The sequence below is a fragment of the Chelmon rostratus genome, chromosome 6, assembly GCF_017976325.1.
Source record: "Chelmon rostratus isolate fCheRos1 chromosome 6, fCheRos1.pri, whole genome shotgun sequence".
NCBI classification, from domain to species: Eukaryota; Metazoa; Chordata; class Actinopteri; order Chaetodontiformes; family Chaetodontidae; genus Chelmon; species Chelmon rostratus.
Window position 1 is genome coordinate 26,981,366 of NC_055663.1, and position 15,628 is coordinate 26,996,993.

Genomic DNA, 15,628 nt, shown 5'->3' on the forward strand with positions numbered 1-15,628 from the left:
TCCATTTTTCAGCCGCCTGCCGGCAGAACGTTTGATCTGGCTCTATTTCTTTATGTCAACAGTGTGTGTCTTCACACACACACACACACACACACACACACATCCAGGCCTGTCCTCCCCCACGTGAGGTAGTGCGGGAAGTAGGGAGGCAGGGGAGGGAAGCTCTTATATTAATGGCTGCGGTTAACCTGAGAGGGTCAAACCCATTGGAGCTGTTGATGGATCTGGTCTGCAGGAGCTTTCTCTGCCTTAAACTCTCTCTCTGCATCACACACACACACACACACACACGTTAGTGCACATGTGTGGTTGCGTGGCCATCAGTCTCCGGCTGTCGGGTCGCCATGTGATGATCACCGCCGTGCAGAGGAATGAAGATAACAGGGAGGGGAGGGCGGAGGGGTGGAAAAAAGATGACGGAGCGTGTTGGAGTAAGTTACGGGCACGTTCATCAGAGGCAGAGGAGGAAGAAACCATGAGGAAAACCTGAGCGGGTGGAGCCACAAATCCACTGTTCAGGTTGGTAAGAGGGCAAAAAAAACTTCATCTTCTCAGTCATTTACAAAATCTCTACATTGCATAAAATCCACTTTTCCTCACTGTCACGTCTTTTTCTCAGTGCTGGTGATCGTCCAACTGGCCCCCTCACAAACATATTATCCTCATACGCACAACAACAAAGGTCGCTTGGCCAGCTTGATTTGCCAGCTCTATGGTGAAGATGCAGCTAAGTGTAGCCGACTAAAACTACTTGGTTGGGGTTATGGAAACCCCATGATCATGAATTAAGGAAACAAATGGTGTCGAAGTGCGATCATTTCTTCAACCAACCACTCGCAGAAGTGTCTGAGCGAGCGAAAGATGCCGCCGGGTTCTGCTGAGGACAGTTTCCTCACAGATGTCACGCACTGGCCTGGTTATCCTGGTTGGTTAGAGGGCTTTATGATTTACTGTAGGTGTGCAGACAACTACAATACAAACTGCATCCGTTGCATGTATTTTCTGATATGTTTTGCTACCTGTGGAGCCATAATGTGAGTGCTTGTAGATGGTTTACAGTTAAAGCTCACCTATAAACCTACACCTCAGTATGATTATTCAACCAGGGAGTGCAAACCAAGGACAGCTTGTCACATATTGCAATTAACAACATATGGCAGCGCAACAACAACAGCTTTGCTGTACTGTAAAATTCTCGATCATGCAGCTGTGGACAGTAAACAAAGTGGTGCTTGCATGTTGAAGCATAAACACAAAATTACGACCAAGTATTAAGTTGGACAACAAATCTCAGCTTAAAGGTCATTTGATTTCTTTGTCCTCACAACCGAGAAATAAAGTTACCGAGACAAAAAGCAGAAACATGTTGGAAACAGAACGATGACGAGACTCGACCAGAAAACTGTGAATTGACAGAGATACGCAAAACACACAGGTGTCATCTCATGTTTAAAGGCTGGATTACCAACCAGACCAAAGTCCCACACTCACTGCATGTCAATGAATGTGCATTGTACATGTTTGTAGAGATCGTTGTTATTTAATCATATACCACATAAAAACTGACATACTTAGACTTAGAGACATGCAATATCAATCCACCACAGGGGTTTGCTCTCTGGGTTTCTGGGTATATAAGATATGCATACTATACATACTGTGCCATCTATGTGCATTGCACTTAATGGGAACTTGGAAGACACAAGGAAGACAACACACAGAAGTCTGAAGGGACAACAGAGGCCCAGATTTTGTCTGGGTTAACCCGGCCTTTGTTGTTCAGTTCCTAAAATTGTCAATTATTGTTCAATATGCGATATAAATGCGTAAAATAATCAATGTTCAGCGGAAGATATGTGTTAAAAGCAAAGCGTGAACTGTAGACAAGGACTGAAAAGACTCTAAGCACGACCCTAAAATGCAGCTTCCCTGATTTAGACAAGTTTAACATCACCTGCTGAGTCAGTAGATTCAATATTTAACACAGAATCATACAACATGTCATAATTCAATCGCGATGCAGTGAATACAAAATGTATCTGTGTTAAATGAGACTAAGAAACATCTCACTGCAGCACATCCAACACCGTTTCCATGGCCGCTTCAGGATCAAAGCCTCGGTCTTATGATGCATGCCGATAACGTACTTGAGTTTCTAGTCTTGAATGGCAGTAACCAGGAAGTACCCCAAGGAAACAAACTCGTTTCCAGAGCGAAGCATCTGACACAAATTAAGAGCCCTAATTGAATCAAGCCTACCGTTCCTATAGACAGGGTTTCCCTGAGATGCTATCCACCACCGACTGTGATCTCAGCACAAAACAAAGGGATGATGTCAGTAAGGAAACAGAGGAGAGAGAAGAAGACATGCTCCCAATTACATGACAGTATGATAGATTGAAGAGCGAGTACTGCATGTTTTAGGAGGAACGTGTAGTGCTGGGGCCTCGTGGAAATGGCTACTATTGAAGAATGAAGAGATTAACTGTGTTTAATGAGCTGACATGACTGTTTCCAGACTACAAAGGTGAGGCCTGATTTTGGAAGGAATTTAAAGGAAAAGGTTTGTCACTTTATATATTTTTTTTGTGGTCAACCAAACCCATGAAAGACCGAGTGAATTATCCCTCTAACAAGTATTAAAAACGCATCAGTGAGTCACACGACAGCCCTGGCTGACATGTTCCTTCATTACCACGAACATGGGCGAACTGCAGTTTACTTTCAGCTGATCCTACGTACGACACTTTGCCATAAGTTCTGGCAAATGCACCCAATGTGCGTGAAAACAACAAGTGCAGCATTTCCTCTTGAGTGACGTTAAAAAACAGCTGTTTCAGGAAGTTACTGAGACTTTTTTTTTATCAAATGAAATATTTGTAACCTTTTTTTTAAAGTTTTACATCCTCGGTAGGCTCATGTCATTGTACACACTGAACAATTTGGGGGTTGGGACTGTAGGTTGGACAAAACGAGAGATTTAAAGACACTCACTTTGGGCACCAGGAACTTGAGATGGATATTTTCTGGGGGTTTATCAATTCAAATAATCCCCCCCCCCAAAAAAAAACAATTGTTTCATACACTGTAAGCTGCAGGCGTGTTAGGCATCACTGCTTGTAATAAAACGGTTTTATGAGTTAACAGTTCTATCAAGCAACAGAATATCTGCTGAAGATCTGTTTTTCTTGGAGCAAATGTTCTCTTCTAATGTTAAATGTGTCATTTTTCTTGAACCCATAGCTTCAGTGAACTCTTTAAAGTGTGTGCTTTTAATAGTCTTAAAGGATAAAGATGGTGTTATTCTATACTTTTCTTATCGCCAACAAATTCCACTAAAAGACCAGAACCAACAGTGTATCAGTCCAGCTGCTGTCTGTGGCTGTGAAACAGGTCACAAATACTAAGTTTCATTTCTTTGTTTTTGTTGGGGACTAATTTCTGGTGCGCATTAATACACATTTGGTGCTCCAGGTAGGCTAGACTTCAGGTGTGTGTATTAATGTTAATGAGGGAACAAGTCACCCAATGCATCACTGTAACTCCCTGACGTGGTTTTAATAGTTTTTGGAAAACAATGGCGCTCTATGCCACAAGGGAGTAACTTCGATGAGACTTTAGGTCAACAGACAAGATGCGTTTTCATGACGTTTGCCAACAATAAGAAAGTTTAAAAAAAATACAGTCATGCTAGAATCACGTGACATTCATTTATTATGCTTCCACCATATAAATGTACAACACAGTTTTAAAACCTGCCTCCTCTGCCCGCATCGTGTACCTGTGATACAAAACAGAGGCAGAGACAGAGATTATAGAGCTTTGCTGCAAAGCACACAGACACGTCAGTTTGTCCCCACGCTGCTCATCTTCAGTCCTGAGCTGGAACGGGCGAGGAGGACGAAAGGCGCATGTAAAGGAAGCTTATTCACAGTGCTGAGAAATGCCGTAGTGGTTTGGGACCCCTCGCTCTGGATCCACGTGTACCCACGCTGGGATCGAATCCCACCGGAGCCTGGAGTTTTTCTTGCTTCGCCCTCCCTTTCACACTTCTTTCTGTCTCATTAAAGAGTAAACACTGAGGACTTTCTGACCCCCATTAAAAAGCAACAACAGAGAAAGCTTATTCACGTCACAGCTCTCTCGTCCACAGATCAGGAGGGTTCATCAGCCGTCTGGTCTGACCAGAGAGCAAAACAATGCACCGAGCATCACCCTGAAACTCTACATGATATGAATGTATTGCTTTGGTTAAGATACATGAAGGTCTAGACCATCTTGACCAATTGATTGTCTAAATATTTGAACGATAGTAGCGCCGCATCCTACTGTAGATCTGCCTCACACCAGAAACACAGCTGATTGTCTGTCGCAACGTTATGGCTCTTTAAATGTTTTGAGTGTATTAAGAATATGCAGACAGCCACAGATCCTGACACATTTTCCTTTTACTCACTTTATCCTGACCCTCTTTCCTGACTCAGTAGATCAAATTTGGGTCAGTTACATATGATGCAGGTCTGAATAGCAGGGCAGTAGGACTGTGAAATGGCTGATTTTCATTCAACAACAAATAAGTGACATCTAGTCTGTCAACGACGAGAACGGTTGTTGGATCTGTGAGCTTGTTTTGAACATGATTTCAGACTCTTTGGGCAGCTCCCACACTTAAAAATGGGGAATTATTTAAAAAAAAAAAAAAGAAGAGAAAGTTTCCATACATCATCCAGACTTTCCAGACATGCACACGGAGCCCTGATCACATGGCCCACGAGATGTTGGCCGTGTGCTCCTTGGCCTTCATGCGCAGCACGGCGATGCTGGACGAGCGCCGCTCAAACTCGGGCTTGGTCTCGAAGGCGTGGTGACCGTTGGCGGCCGGCGTGAGCAGGGAGTCCGCGCTGAAGAAGTTGTTGAGGGAGACGTGGCCGAACTGGTTCTGCTGATTGGGGAAGCCCACGTAGCCGTGGTCGGCGGCACCGGCGGCCGAACGAGGGGGGTGCGAGTAGGAAGTGACGCAGGGAGGGGAGCCTCGGGGCAGCATGCAGGAGGAGACCACGGGCCCGCCGGGAGCAGGGCTCGGCCACAGGTTGTTGGGAATCTGTTGGGTGAAAGAGGTTTTAGATACGGAGAATGACACAGCAGCACATACACACAGATCTTTTTGTGCAGTAGCATAAAGATGTGTATAGTATACATATAAACACTTCATGTAATGACACCTGAACCTTTCCATTGATATCATTCTGTGGCACAGTGTAGATGTGGTTTATGGGAATGTTTAAGTCCTGCATGAACATAAAAAAGACATTTAGGAGCTAAATCTCTATAGAAACACTGCTTTAGTTACAGATCTAAAAAATATATTTATATAATATTTTGTAATAGGAGTTTGCTCAATGATGATGAGCTAATGATGAGTTGTACATGCAGTACATAAAGTATTATTATGTTTAAAAATGTGGGCAAAAATGCAAAGTTCTGACATACCCTTTACATACACTGTAAATGGTTGTTTCAATATGATTATTATTATTATTATTGTCTCACTAGATTCTATCTGGGCATGCAGCAGGTTTTGTTGTTATTTGCCCAGGTTTTGAGGTATCTATAAATTTACATTTTAAAATATCATGGCTGGACTCAACTAGAAGTAAGTGACAGAGGCAGATAAAATGACAGTTTAAGGGTCTGAATGCACACAGATCCAAAGAAACGGGGGATATTACATTCTGGAGGAGTAAATGTAATTTTAAAATTCATTACAAAAATGTCAGGCGGCCTCTGTTGGCACTTTATGAGTTGATCAGAAAGCAGACATGACACAGAGACCAAAGCAGACATCCAGAGGAGATATAATCCATCTGATTAGCGTACAGTAAACACCACATGGCTGATTTTTAAGGCAGGAGCTCCATTACACAGAACAGCATGTTTGTCTTTAAAAGTAAAATGCAGACAGCTTGATAACATTCAAATTACTTCATTCACTCTGAGGTCTCGTTTGCCAAGATTTCAGTCAGACTGAGGAGACACAGCAATGTAAGTAAGCAGCGTGTTAATAGAATTTAAATTCATGTGTTCCTTACTAGTATTTGGTCAAAATAACATTAGCAAAATGTGCCACTGTAGCTTTTTCCCTCAATATGAATCACAAGTTATATGATAAAAACAAATGCACCGAAACAGCTCTATAAATTTTACATCAATAAACAAAAAGCCCTTCAATTCAGAAAGGGAAATAGAGCGAACCGGTTGGCTGTAGCTCAGCAGGACAACACTTTCTTCCGAAGCACAGCCATTTTCAACAAATACCACAAACCAGCAGCGGTTTGGTGAAGATTAACAGTCCGCTTTGACTGTTAGATAAACTTCTTTTGTTGCACAAAAATCTGGTCGCAGCTTGAGAATCAGTGTGTTCATGTCAACATGTGCCATCTATAAGCAGAGCTTCACTCTTTGCCCAAAAAGCAACTGTTTTGGCCAAAACCTCGTAGTCAACAGAACAAAACCAAACTCTTTAAAAGCCACAAGAATGCAATCCACGTCCACTGTGTTTGGGGAAATAAAACCCCGCCCACTGCCAGCACAATTACATGTAGGACGGTCCATTTGATGACAGTAATCCGGAATAGCTGTAAGAAAGGGCATGGCTGGTATCCAGGAGTATCTATCAGAAACATGTGTGAAGAAAATACGAGGCAGTCCAACAGATTTCTGACCTGGTTTTGGGCCAAGACATAGCATAGCTGTGACTCTGCCTTCCTTTTTACAATTCTACCTCTTTGAATTCAGCATATAAACTGCTTTCTGTGAGCTTAAAATGTCAACACACGCCCCACTGAGGAGCTGCCGCCTGCATATTTCCACCCGAAAAACAAGGCTCCACAGCACTTGGAGGCCTGATCTCAGTTCAGTGATGGAGAACACTGACACTGTGCGTCTCCTCTCACCTCATCTTGTACCTGACCTTTGTCCAAACGGCAAGATGAATGGTCAGCTAAAATGAAATCTGATATACGACCAATAATTCAGCCATGACACCTCACAGAGGCTCTAATCAGTGGTCAGCCTCTTATCTGAAGAAGGGTTTCATATCAAGTGATTCATAGAGCAGCAATGACAGGCACTGATTTATGCAGATAAAAGCATAATTTGTTGTCACTTTCATGAATTGAGTATTTTAGAAAACAGGAAGGAAGGAAGGTCACAGGCCGCTGTGAGCATTACGCACCACCGCCTCCTGACATGAAAAGTGTGCTTTTTGACAAATAGTTTAAAATTCCCATCAGAGGTTCGTTTGACATCACCAATAAAATCTCCAAATGTTAAAAAACGCTGATCACAACTCGCCTGTGTGTAGCTGTCGGTCCTCGGTAACACTGATAAATCGTAGGTGGCTGCAAAGTGAGTTTTGGCTTGTTGGATCTGCCCGTAGCGCTCCCTTTTCCTCCACTTTGCTCTTCTGTTCTGAAACCAAACCTAACAGGGAAAAAAAATAATCAAATTTAAATGAGACAATACTAAATAAAAAAAATAATATGTGACTTTTTTCACAAAATATCATAAGGCTTCTGCGTAGAAAAGACGTCGAACCAAAAATAATCTGTTAAAATAAAGAGCTGAAGGATCCTAAAATTAAAAAAAAAAAACAACTCCTGCACAGAAAAGAAAGTGTGTGTTTAATCGGGACATTTGTTTTAATTACTACACACATTTTTGTGGTGGATTTATATGAGCTATATTGATTATTACACAGCGGCGCGCGTATTGCTCCACATTTATGCTTTATCGTCTTTTAAGCCCTTCGTTCTCGACTTTATAGTTTATTTTCTCCATAGGTGAAAGTTAACAAAATGAGAGTCAGGTGATAAACTTGCGGCTACCTGCACTCTGGCCTCTGTTAATTCCGTCCTCATGGCCAGCTGTTCTCTCACATAAACATCTGGATAGTGCGTTTTCTGAAAGACTTTCTCCAGCTCCTCCAGCTGCGCGCTGGTGAAGGTCGTCCGGTGTCTCCTCTTCTTGCTGCTGGACACGTTGCTGTCGCACTTGTCCCCCATGTCGTCCAAATCCGCTTTCTCCTGTCCGGTTGTCACCGGAGACGCCCGCAGAGTGCAACAACTGTCCAAAGACCTCCCGAGGTCCGAGTGCAAAGTGTCCTCGTCTGTTTTTGGCACACCGTAATTGGCTAGAAGGACAAGTGATAAATTAGTAACAATGTCTTCTGTTTACACTGTCCATTACATTCAACTGCAACGAGAATTTAAAACTTAAAAAATAAATCTGCACGATCCAAATTCTTACTATCCGCAATTGCTAAAAAAAAAATATTAAAAATACAGGTCACGTTTGATCCTTTAAGCGTTTCATATTGAAACAAACTATGTATTTAAAAAAAATATTTTAAAACATAAAAAAATACAAACTAAGATGTAAAGTAAAAAAAATATATAAAATACATACAAAACTACATTTAATAAGGACTGAACGTCAAAAATGAAACATCAGAAATAAAAAAGCCACTGGATATCAACTTTGGCTCCGGTTTCTCTCTGTAACTCGACCACAGACACAGACCAGCTCCTCTCAAGCTGCCGCGTTGATGCGCAAAAAGTTCAAGTGAACACAGAAACACGTTTTACGCACCGTTTTGGTCTCCGCAGGGAGAGGCGCGGTGTTCGCCGCTCTGCAGCCCGAAGGCCTGCACGCATTTCGGGGAGGACTTGGTGAAGTACTGCGTGCTGTCCAGGCTCTCCATGACTTGGTCCATGTAGTAATCGCTGGCCTTCATCGCTTGGCTTTTCAACGCAAACTTATCCTCCATGTACTCCATCATCTCAACCGAAACCCGCTCGCTTTAATCAAATGGCACCATAAAAAAAGAAAGTGATCCCCGTAGCGCACCGACGAGCGGAGAAATGCGCCTTGTAACGCAATAATTCGCCAATGGAGTTAATTTGCTCTGTCTTGAAGGCACAACGTCTTTATAGCCCCAAAGAGAATGAGATCCTCACAGAACCCCCCTCCTCCCTGAATATGAAACAGCACCCAACTCCTCCCACGACCTGAATCCAAACCAAACAGCAGTTTGAAGTGATTCTAGATCCACAAGGACTCTGAGAGGAAACAATCAAAACTGACTTTAATTTACAGCATGTTTAGACATCCATAATGAGGCAATAATTTATCTACAGCTATGAGTTGTGACTGAAAGTGGGATTTAATCCGAGTCTTAGGATACTGGAGGTCGCTGATCTCAGTTAATTCATGTCGCTTCTGGGAAGTTTAAACTGGAGCCGCTGTTTAAAGTGAACCGCAAAAGGCTCTAAAATTTAGGGCCAATTTATGGAAAATAAGTATCTGTTTATTTTATTTTATTTTAATTTATTTGAATTATATTTCTATGATCTTAATGTCAGGAAAATTATCCTTTTATTTTTAATAATTACCCCCTGCCAAATTTGTGAAGCCGTTAAGTCACTCATTTAACTACTAGTCTACAAATTTTTATAAGAAAGCAAATTCATTTTAACGTTTAATTAGGAAAAACTAGGACGGAAAATCTTTCATTGTGTTTGTTAGTTCAATAAAATATGCTTTGAGAAAATATGTGTTTCTAATGGCGCAAACTATTAAAAAAGTAAGGCTCCAAATTTAAAAGTTTTTGTTTCCATTTTTTAAAGAAATGGTTTCGTCCTAAATTAATTAATTGCGCAACCTTCAGACTGAAGACGCAGATTAAAAATGATGAGAATTTTAAATCCTGACACTTTGAAAGAAACGAAAAAGTTTTCAGAGACTTCAAACCGATTCATTAATTGATTTATTTTTTATTAATGTTCACTGAAGTGTGAATTTCATTCCGAGTTGGATCGAAGAGCTTGGTGAAGCGTTCAGCTCACTCAGTGTGAATTTGACGCTATAACGATGTTCGATAGTTTGGCGCAGACTTCTCTGTGAAAGTCGCGTTTTGGTTCAGATGCTTGCAAAACAAAAAATATTCACAAACATTAAATAAAATTATGGCAAAATTGCGACAAAAGCATAAAAACTCAGATAAAAGCCCACTGCCTGAGCAGCAAGTGTATTTCTCTGAACTAAACTGAGGTCATTAATCTTTGTGAGAATACAGTATGAATGCCATAAAATTAGGATTCATATTTGACATATTTCAAAAGTCCTGCAAAAGAAGTGTTGACCCTCCCTCCTTTGAATTAAAGAGCAAACATCCTGGTCATGCAGGAAAGTTGAGTTTCATTAAACCCAGCAGTGTCAGGAGCAGACACACAGGGCTCAACAGGGAGGTTTGCAGAAAGGACAGGAAGAGCGGTTCTTCTATTTCTTCTTACTGGAGGAATTATGTTACCGCTAACCAAAGCTCCCACCTCCACATCTCCACCCAGAGCCGCACCACCTGCGATGCACACCAGGCCTGTAGCTTTGGTTCGCTCGGGGGTCAGTGGCAGTTACCTGGAGCTTCGTGGTGCCACGGGAGAAAAAATAAAAATAAATAGAGGTGCTCTTAAGTAGCAGGGGGGTGTCTTATTGGGCTTCTAAGATGACCTCGCACGCTGGCTCATGCTGAGGAGAAAATGTGAAAAGTTCACTGTGGTTTGGTGGGTCTTCAGCTGGAAATTCCTGCCACAATAGATGCTGCGTGGGTTTGTGGGGCTGGGAGGGCTCGGTCACCTTTAGGCCGACCAGTCAGACTGATTCCTCAAGTGCTGCAGCCAAAATGTCACATGAGCCACCTGGAAAGACCTTCACTTTCAATAAAAACATGCACTGCCAGTTTGCTATAACGTTATGCAGCACTCATCATGGTCAAAATATGATTGAACTGAACTAATTATCATTCATGTCAGGCTCAATGTGACTGATCACAGTCCAGCATAACCAAACCAGAGCCTGACAGGCCAAAACGTGCCACTTCAGAAGGCAGAAACATGACATCATGATGCCTGAAGCCACCCTTGGGTCTAATTCAATCTATTGAAATGTCTTCAAACTTTGGCTAGCCACGAAACACAAAAACAACCAGAGTTTATTTTCCCCAAAAGCACAAATTTTGGGGAGCTTGTCAATGTCATCTGAGCCTGCAGAGCATTTGGCTCGTGAAGCCGAATATCAAAAAGTGAAAGCAGCTCATTCGTGCTTTAAAAGTTTGTTTCCATTTTGTTTGTTTGTCTTTTGTTTTTCCAGGAGTCAGGCATTCCTGAGCGCTGGCAAACTTCAGCGCCCAGTCACATGACCAAGTCATCTGGGTTCAAGTCGACATGTTATACAAGTCACCTATGACTGAAACCAGAACTAACTCACCAGCAAGGTCAGCCAGACCAAATCCAGATGCTGCGATACAAGACTAATGTCAGTTTTAATAAGAATAAAATGACCACTTTAACACAGAGAATTAATATCAACAGGGCAAACAGCAATAATCAAGAAAACAATGACACATTTTAAATGGCCACTAACTTTAAAGTGTTTCCTTAATGTTTCATATTTTAAAAATGCACAACAGATTGAGGCTGAACCAAAACATAACCAGAAAAGCTAGAAGCCTCTGCAGCACTCATATTTTTCATTTTAATATCCATTCATTTAAAATTACTCAAAATAACATTGATCAAGAGATGCACAAACTAATAAAGCACCTACAACCGTACAGGGTGATAAACAGTTACAAAAACAATTAGTTTTATTTTATTTAACGAGTCTTGTAGCAAGAAACAAAAACTTTTTATCATTCATACACCAACCTCACAAACCTGGAGCTACTTTTGCTGCAGATACAACAGGCTCAAATAAATAAACTGATAATTCTGTTTAAGAGTTTCCTCCCTATGATCTCAGCTCTCACTGCAACACAAAATTATAATGCAATTATATCAAATTATTAGACTTTATTATAAAAACACAATTGAAAGTATGGATTATCAGAAAAAAATGTGATATCAGAAAGATTTGTGTGAATATAAAGATGCATTTCATGATACATTTCACAATGTAAATTCTTTTTATTTTATAAGATGTATAAATTACGTGTGTGTGTCTAGAAACTCATCCTGTATGTAGACACGCTTACTTCTATAAAATCCTCCAGAGACGAGCTCTATTACGTCTGACAAATTTAATTGATGCTGTTCTACCTTAATCTCAGTTTACAAATGTCTCAATAATCTGCCCAAAGGTCTCGGGGTAATTTCCTCAAGGCTTGCAACCCGTGACATCAGTCCTGCTCTCAATTTTGTGAAAAGACCGAGTCTGACCTGTTTACATCTAATATTATAAGCCAGCCGTTGTCATTCAGGGACTAAATTAGCTTTGACTTTTACCAGAGTCCGGTGCAGAATAGTTTCTGCTTGGGTGATTTTATTCCCAATTTCTTTATGAGTCGGGTTCACATTTCCAGGAGAGCTTGCAAATTCCTCAGAGTTTAAACCCATTTTCCTTTTCTTTACTTTGGCGAAAAGTGCTGGCTAATTGTGCCACAGGGCAGAAATAAGAAATAACCTCTTATGTCATTTTTTTGTATCTGAAAGTGTTTGTGGGATTTAAGGTTATTTTTTATTTTACATTTGGAAGCATTTTCAGAGCTGAGACTTAGTAAAGACATATATTGCTTAAAAGCGATAATTGTCTATGTAAAGGATTTGCCTTCAGCTCTAATCGCTTCATTAGTCTTTTTATGACTTGTTGCTCACTTAAATAATAAATACAACAGCACATCACTAGATCTTCACTTTGTCTTTTACAACCCCCATTCCAAATAAGCTGGGACGCTGTGAAAAACATAAATAAAACTAAGTGAAATAATTTTCTCATCCTTGCCGACATGTACTCAATTACAAACAGCACAAAGTCAATATATTTATTGTTTGACCTCATCAGCTTCATTGATTTTTGTAAATATCTGCTTATTCTGAATTTGATGCTGCAACACGTGTCAAACAAGTTGGGACAGGAGCAACGAAAGACTGGGAAAGATGTGGAACGCTCCAAAAACACCTGTTTGGATCATTCCACAGGTAAACAGGTTGATTGGTAACAGGTGATAGTATCATGATTGGGTATGAAAGAAGCATCCTGGAAAGGCTCAGTGGTTCACAGCGAGGATGGAGCGAGGTTCACCTCTTTGTGAACACATGATTGGATAAAGGATATGTGGTTAATAACACAACTAAAGCAGGTTTCATTAGCCTGCTTATTCATTTTCAAACATCTGGAAATGAATGGAAGCCAATGGCTGCCTGGAAGTGTTTACAAAAAAATCTCCACATATCTAAAACTGTACCACATGCATTCCAAACCGGTCAGCAAAAATGTACGGTAATTTGTAGCTTAAACTTGCAGGCACACTGTTACGGTTCATTCATGCATCTGAACAAAGAGAACTTGGAGGGATTCGGACACAAAACCCCTCCCTGCCAGAATCCATCCCATCTGACAACATTTGCTGACTTGAGGTCAGGCTGGCAGGGCACTCCAGGCTGAGAAGGACATTCTTCATCTTATCTACGAGTGGTGGAGCACTCATTTCACCGGGCAATGGATTCTGGATTTCTTAGGCTACATGTAATTTACCCATAACCCCAAAGTAAACAAATCTAATGAAGACTGGTGGACACTGGTTAACAATATCATGTCAGAAGCAGTAGCTGAAGAGAAGAACTCTGAAAGCCTGGAGAAAATAAAACAACACTAGTGACAAGATATGCATGGACAGTGCTTTTATGTCACCTGTCTGTACATGTTGTAAGTAATAAAAATCAGAACCTTCCAGTATCACAGCTGTATAATGACAGTTTGATGACAGAGAAACACCCCCTGATGTCCCCCGGAGAGCCTCAAGAATCAGTCTCCCCCCTGAGGGAGAAGAGTGTTCTTGGGTTTCACAACAGCCCCCAAGTGGGCAGGACCACCGCATCTCTGGCATACGCCGCTCTCCAAGACAAAAATCGCCACCAGCTCGCGTACAGTCAAAACACACCCTCCAGACATGTGCAAGTGAAAGAAAGAAGGCAAGTAAATAGACAGACATGCATTTCCTGCCAGGGAGCCACTCTGCAGCTCCGACTATTTGTTTTGACATTCATTAAGTTATCATTTCCAGGCGGCGGACCAGCGAGGAACCTCCAAGCCTCCGAGAGGTTCACAGCCTCCGGTACGGCGGTGTTTGCGGACAGACGCCTTAGCTCTCCAAACTCAAATACACAGACAAGGCCGTTATAATCCACGACTGAAAATAAAGAAAACATCGTTCTAATTCTAACACCAATGTTTGTGCTCGGCTCATAAAAGCAGCAATTTCAAGCCCACTGTTGGCGAGAAGACGCTAAATATGGCCACAGAATGGGAAAAGTGCACTTGAGCTTTATTAAACTTTACTCTTAAGACACCGCAGGAGAAGTGGAAGAAGCAAGTCTCTTCCAGTGACTACAAACTATAATTACTATACTGTTTGTCAAGAGAGGAAATCAGCAAAGAAACAACCTTTCAGCAACATAAAGTGCGAATGCGCAGGTATTAAACATGAATGTTCTTATTTCCTGCCGTTGTTTGCATACGAAGCATGCCATTTGCTGAAGCTCTGTGATTTTGTTCCATGTGTTTCGGTGCTGGTTGGCTGCGTTCACATTCAAGCTGTGACACTCGAGCAGAATCAACATAATGGAAGTGCCTGAAGATATTTGGGCTGGTCCAGGTCCTATTGGTCTTAATTAATTTTCAGGAGAGGGAGCTCGAGTTTGCAGCTCAGTTTAGAAAGAACAGCTGCAGGGGGATTCAGCGCAGAAGATAAAATAGCATTAGAAATAAAAATAAAGTCTTCTTCACGGACGGATAAGGTAGCTTTGTGAGACTGAAATCTATTGGTTTAAATCTTGCATCATTATATTTGTGGTTTTTTTGCAAGAAAACATGTTAATACCAGAATGCATGTTGTTGTTATCATTATGTCGCATCCAAAGGAAGCACAAATACATGTAGTCTTTAAGGAGATGCACATATATTTTGCAATGTTAAATTCTTTGTATGAATATATATCAGAGCAAAGAAAATATAAGATGTATCTTTACCTCTATGTTGCGTGAGGACAGCAAAAAAGGGGAGAAGAGTTTGTCTGTTTGCATGCGTCACTGTCTGTGTCTCCTGTATATTCTACCAGAGATGGTTTTAACTGTATTCCTCTTCCGCTCCTGTACAAGAGTTTGTGTTTTACTTGTACACTTTGCTCCTCTTCTTGCCTCCTCCCCAGCCGCCGCTCAACTGGACGGGGTTGTCTCGGAAGGAGATGCGCTCCTTTTTTGACGTGACTCGCTTCGGAGATGGAACCTCGTCTCCTGGAGACATAGAAGGAAACTGTGTCAGTAGCTCATGCTGTATGTAAATCAACCAAATCAATCCATCATGGATTTGAATTGCTAATTCATGTAATTTCTGCTATTTGAATAACATATTCGATGCTAAGCACTCGTTCCTGTGTTGTTCTTCCATTTTAAAGTCACATGTTTATGATTTTACTTGATTTTTTCTGACCAGGTCTGCTCTCTTTGTCTGCTTAGCCTTTTCTATGGTCCTTGATGACATGGGATATCAATAATCAATATCATAAAACAGGTTTCTA

At 41.3% G+C, this 15,628-nt stretch overlaps 2 protein-coding genes across 2 annotated transcripts in view; both read right to left on the reverse strand.

Moving 5' to 3' along the window:
* Nucleotides 1–4,759: 4,759 nt before the first annotated feature.
* Nucleotides 4,760–8,878, reverse strand: alx1 (ALX homeobox 1). The gene is given in 4 exon segments (XM_041939834.1): nt 4,760–5,101; nt 7,354–7,482; nt 7,887–8,191; nt 8,650–8,878. Coding segments are annotated over 4 exon segments (1,005 nt in total).
* Nucleotides 8,879–15,219: 6,341 nt separating this feature from the next.
* The window catches only part of lrriq1 (leucine-rich repeats and IQ motif containing 1), a 33,066-nt gene continuing 32,657 nt past the window's right edge, over nt 15,220–15,628 (reverse strand). Inside the window, exon 26 of the mRNA XM_041939593.1 lies at nt 15,220–15,344. Within this exon, the coding sequence (XP_041795527.1) occupies nt 15,220–15,344 (125 nt within the window). The remainder of the gene's footprint in view (nt 15,345–15,628) is intronic.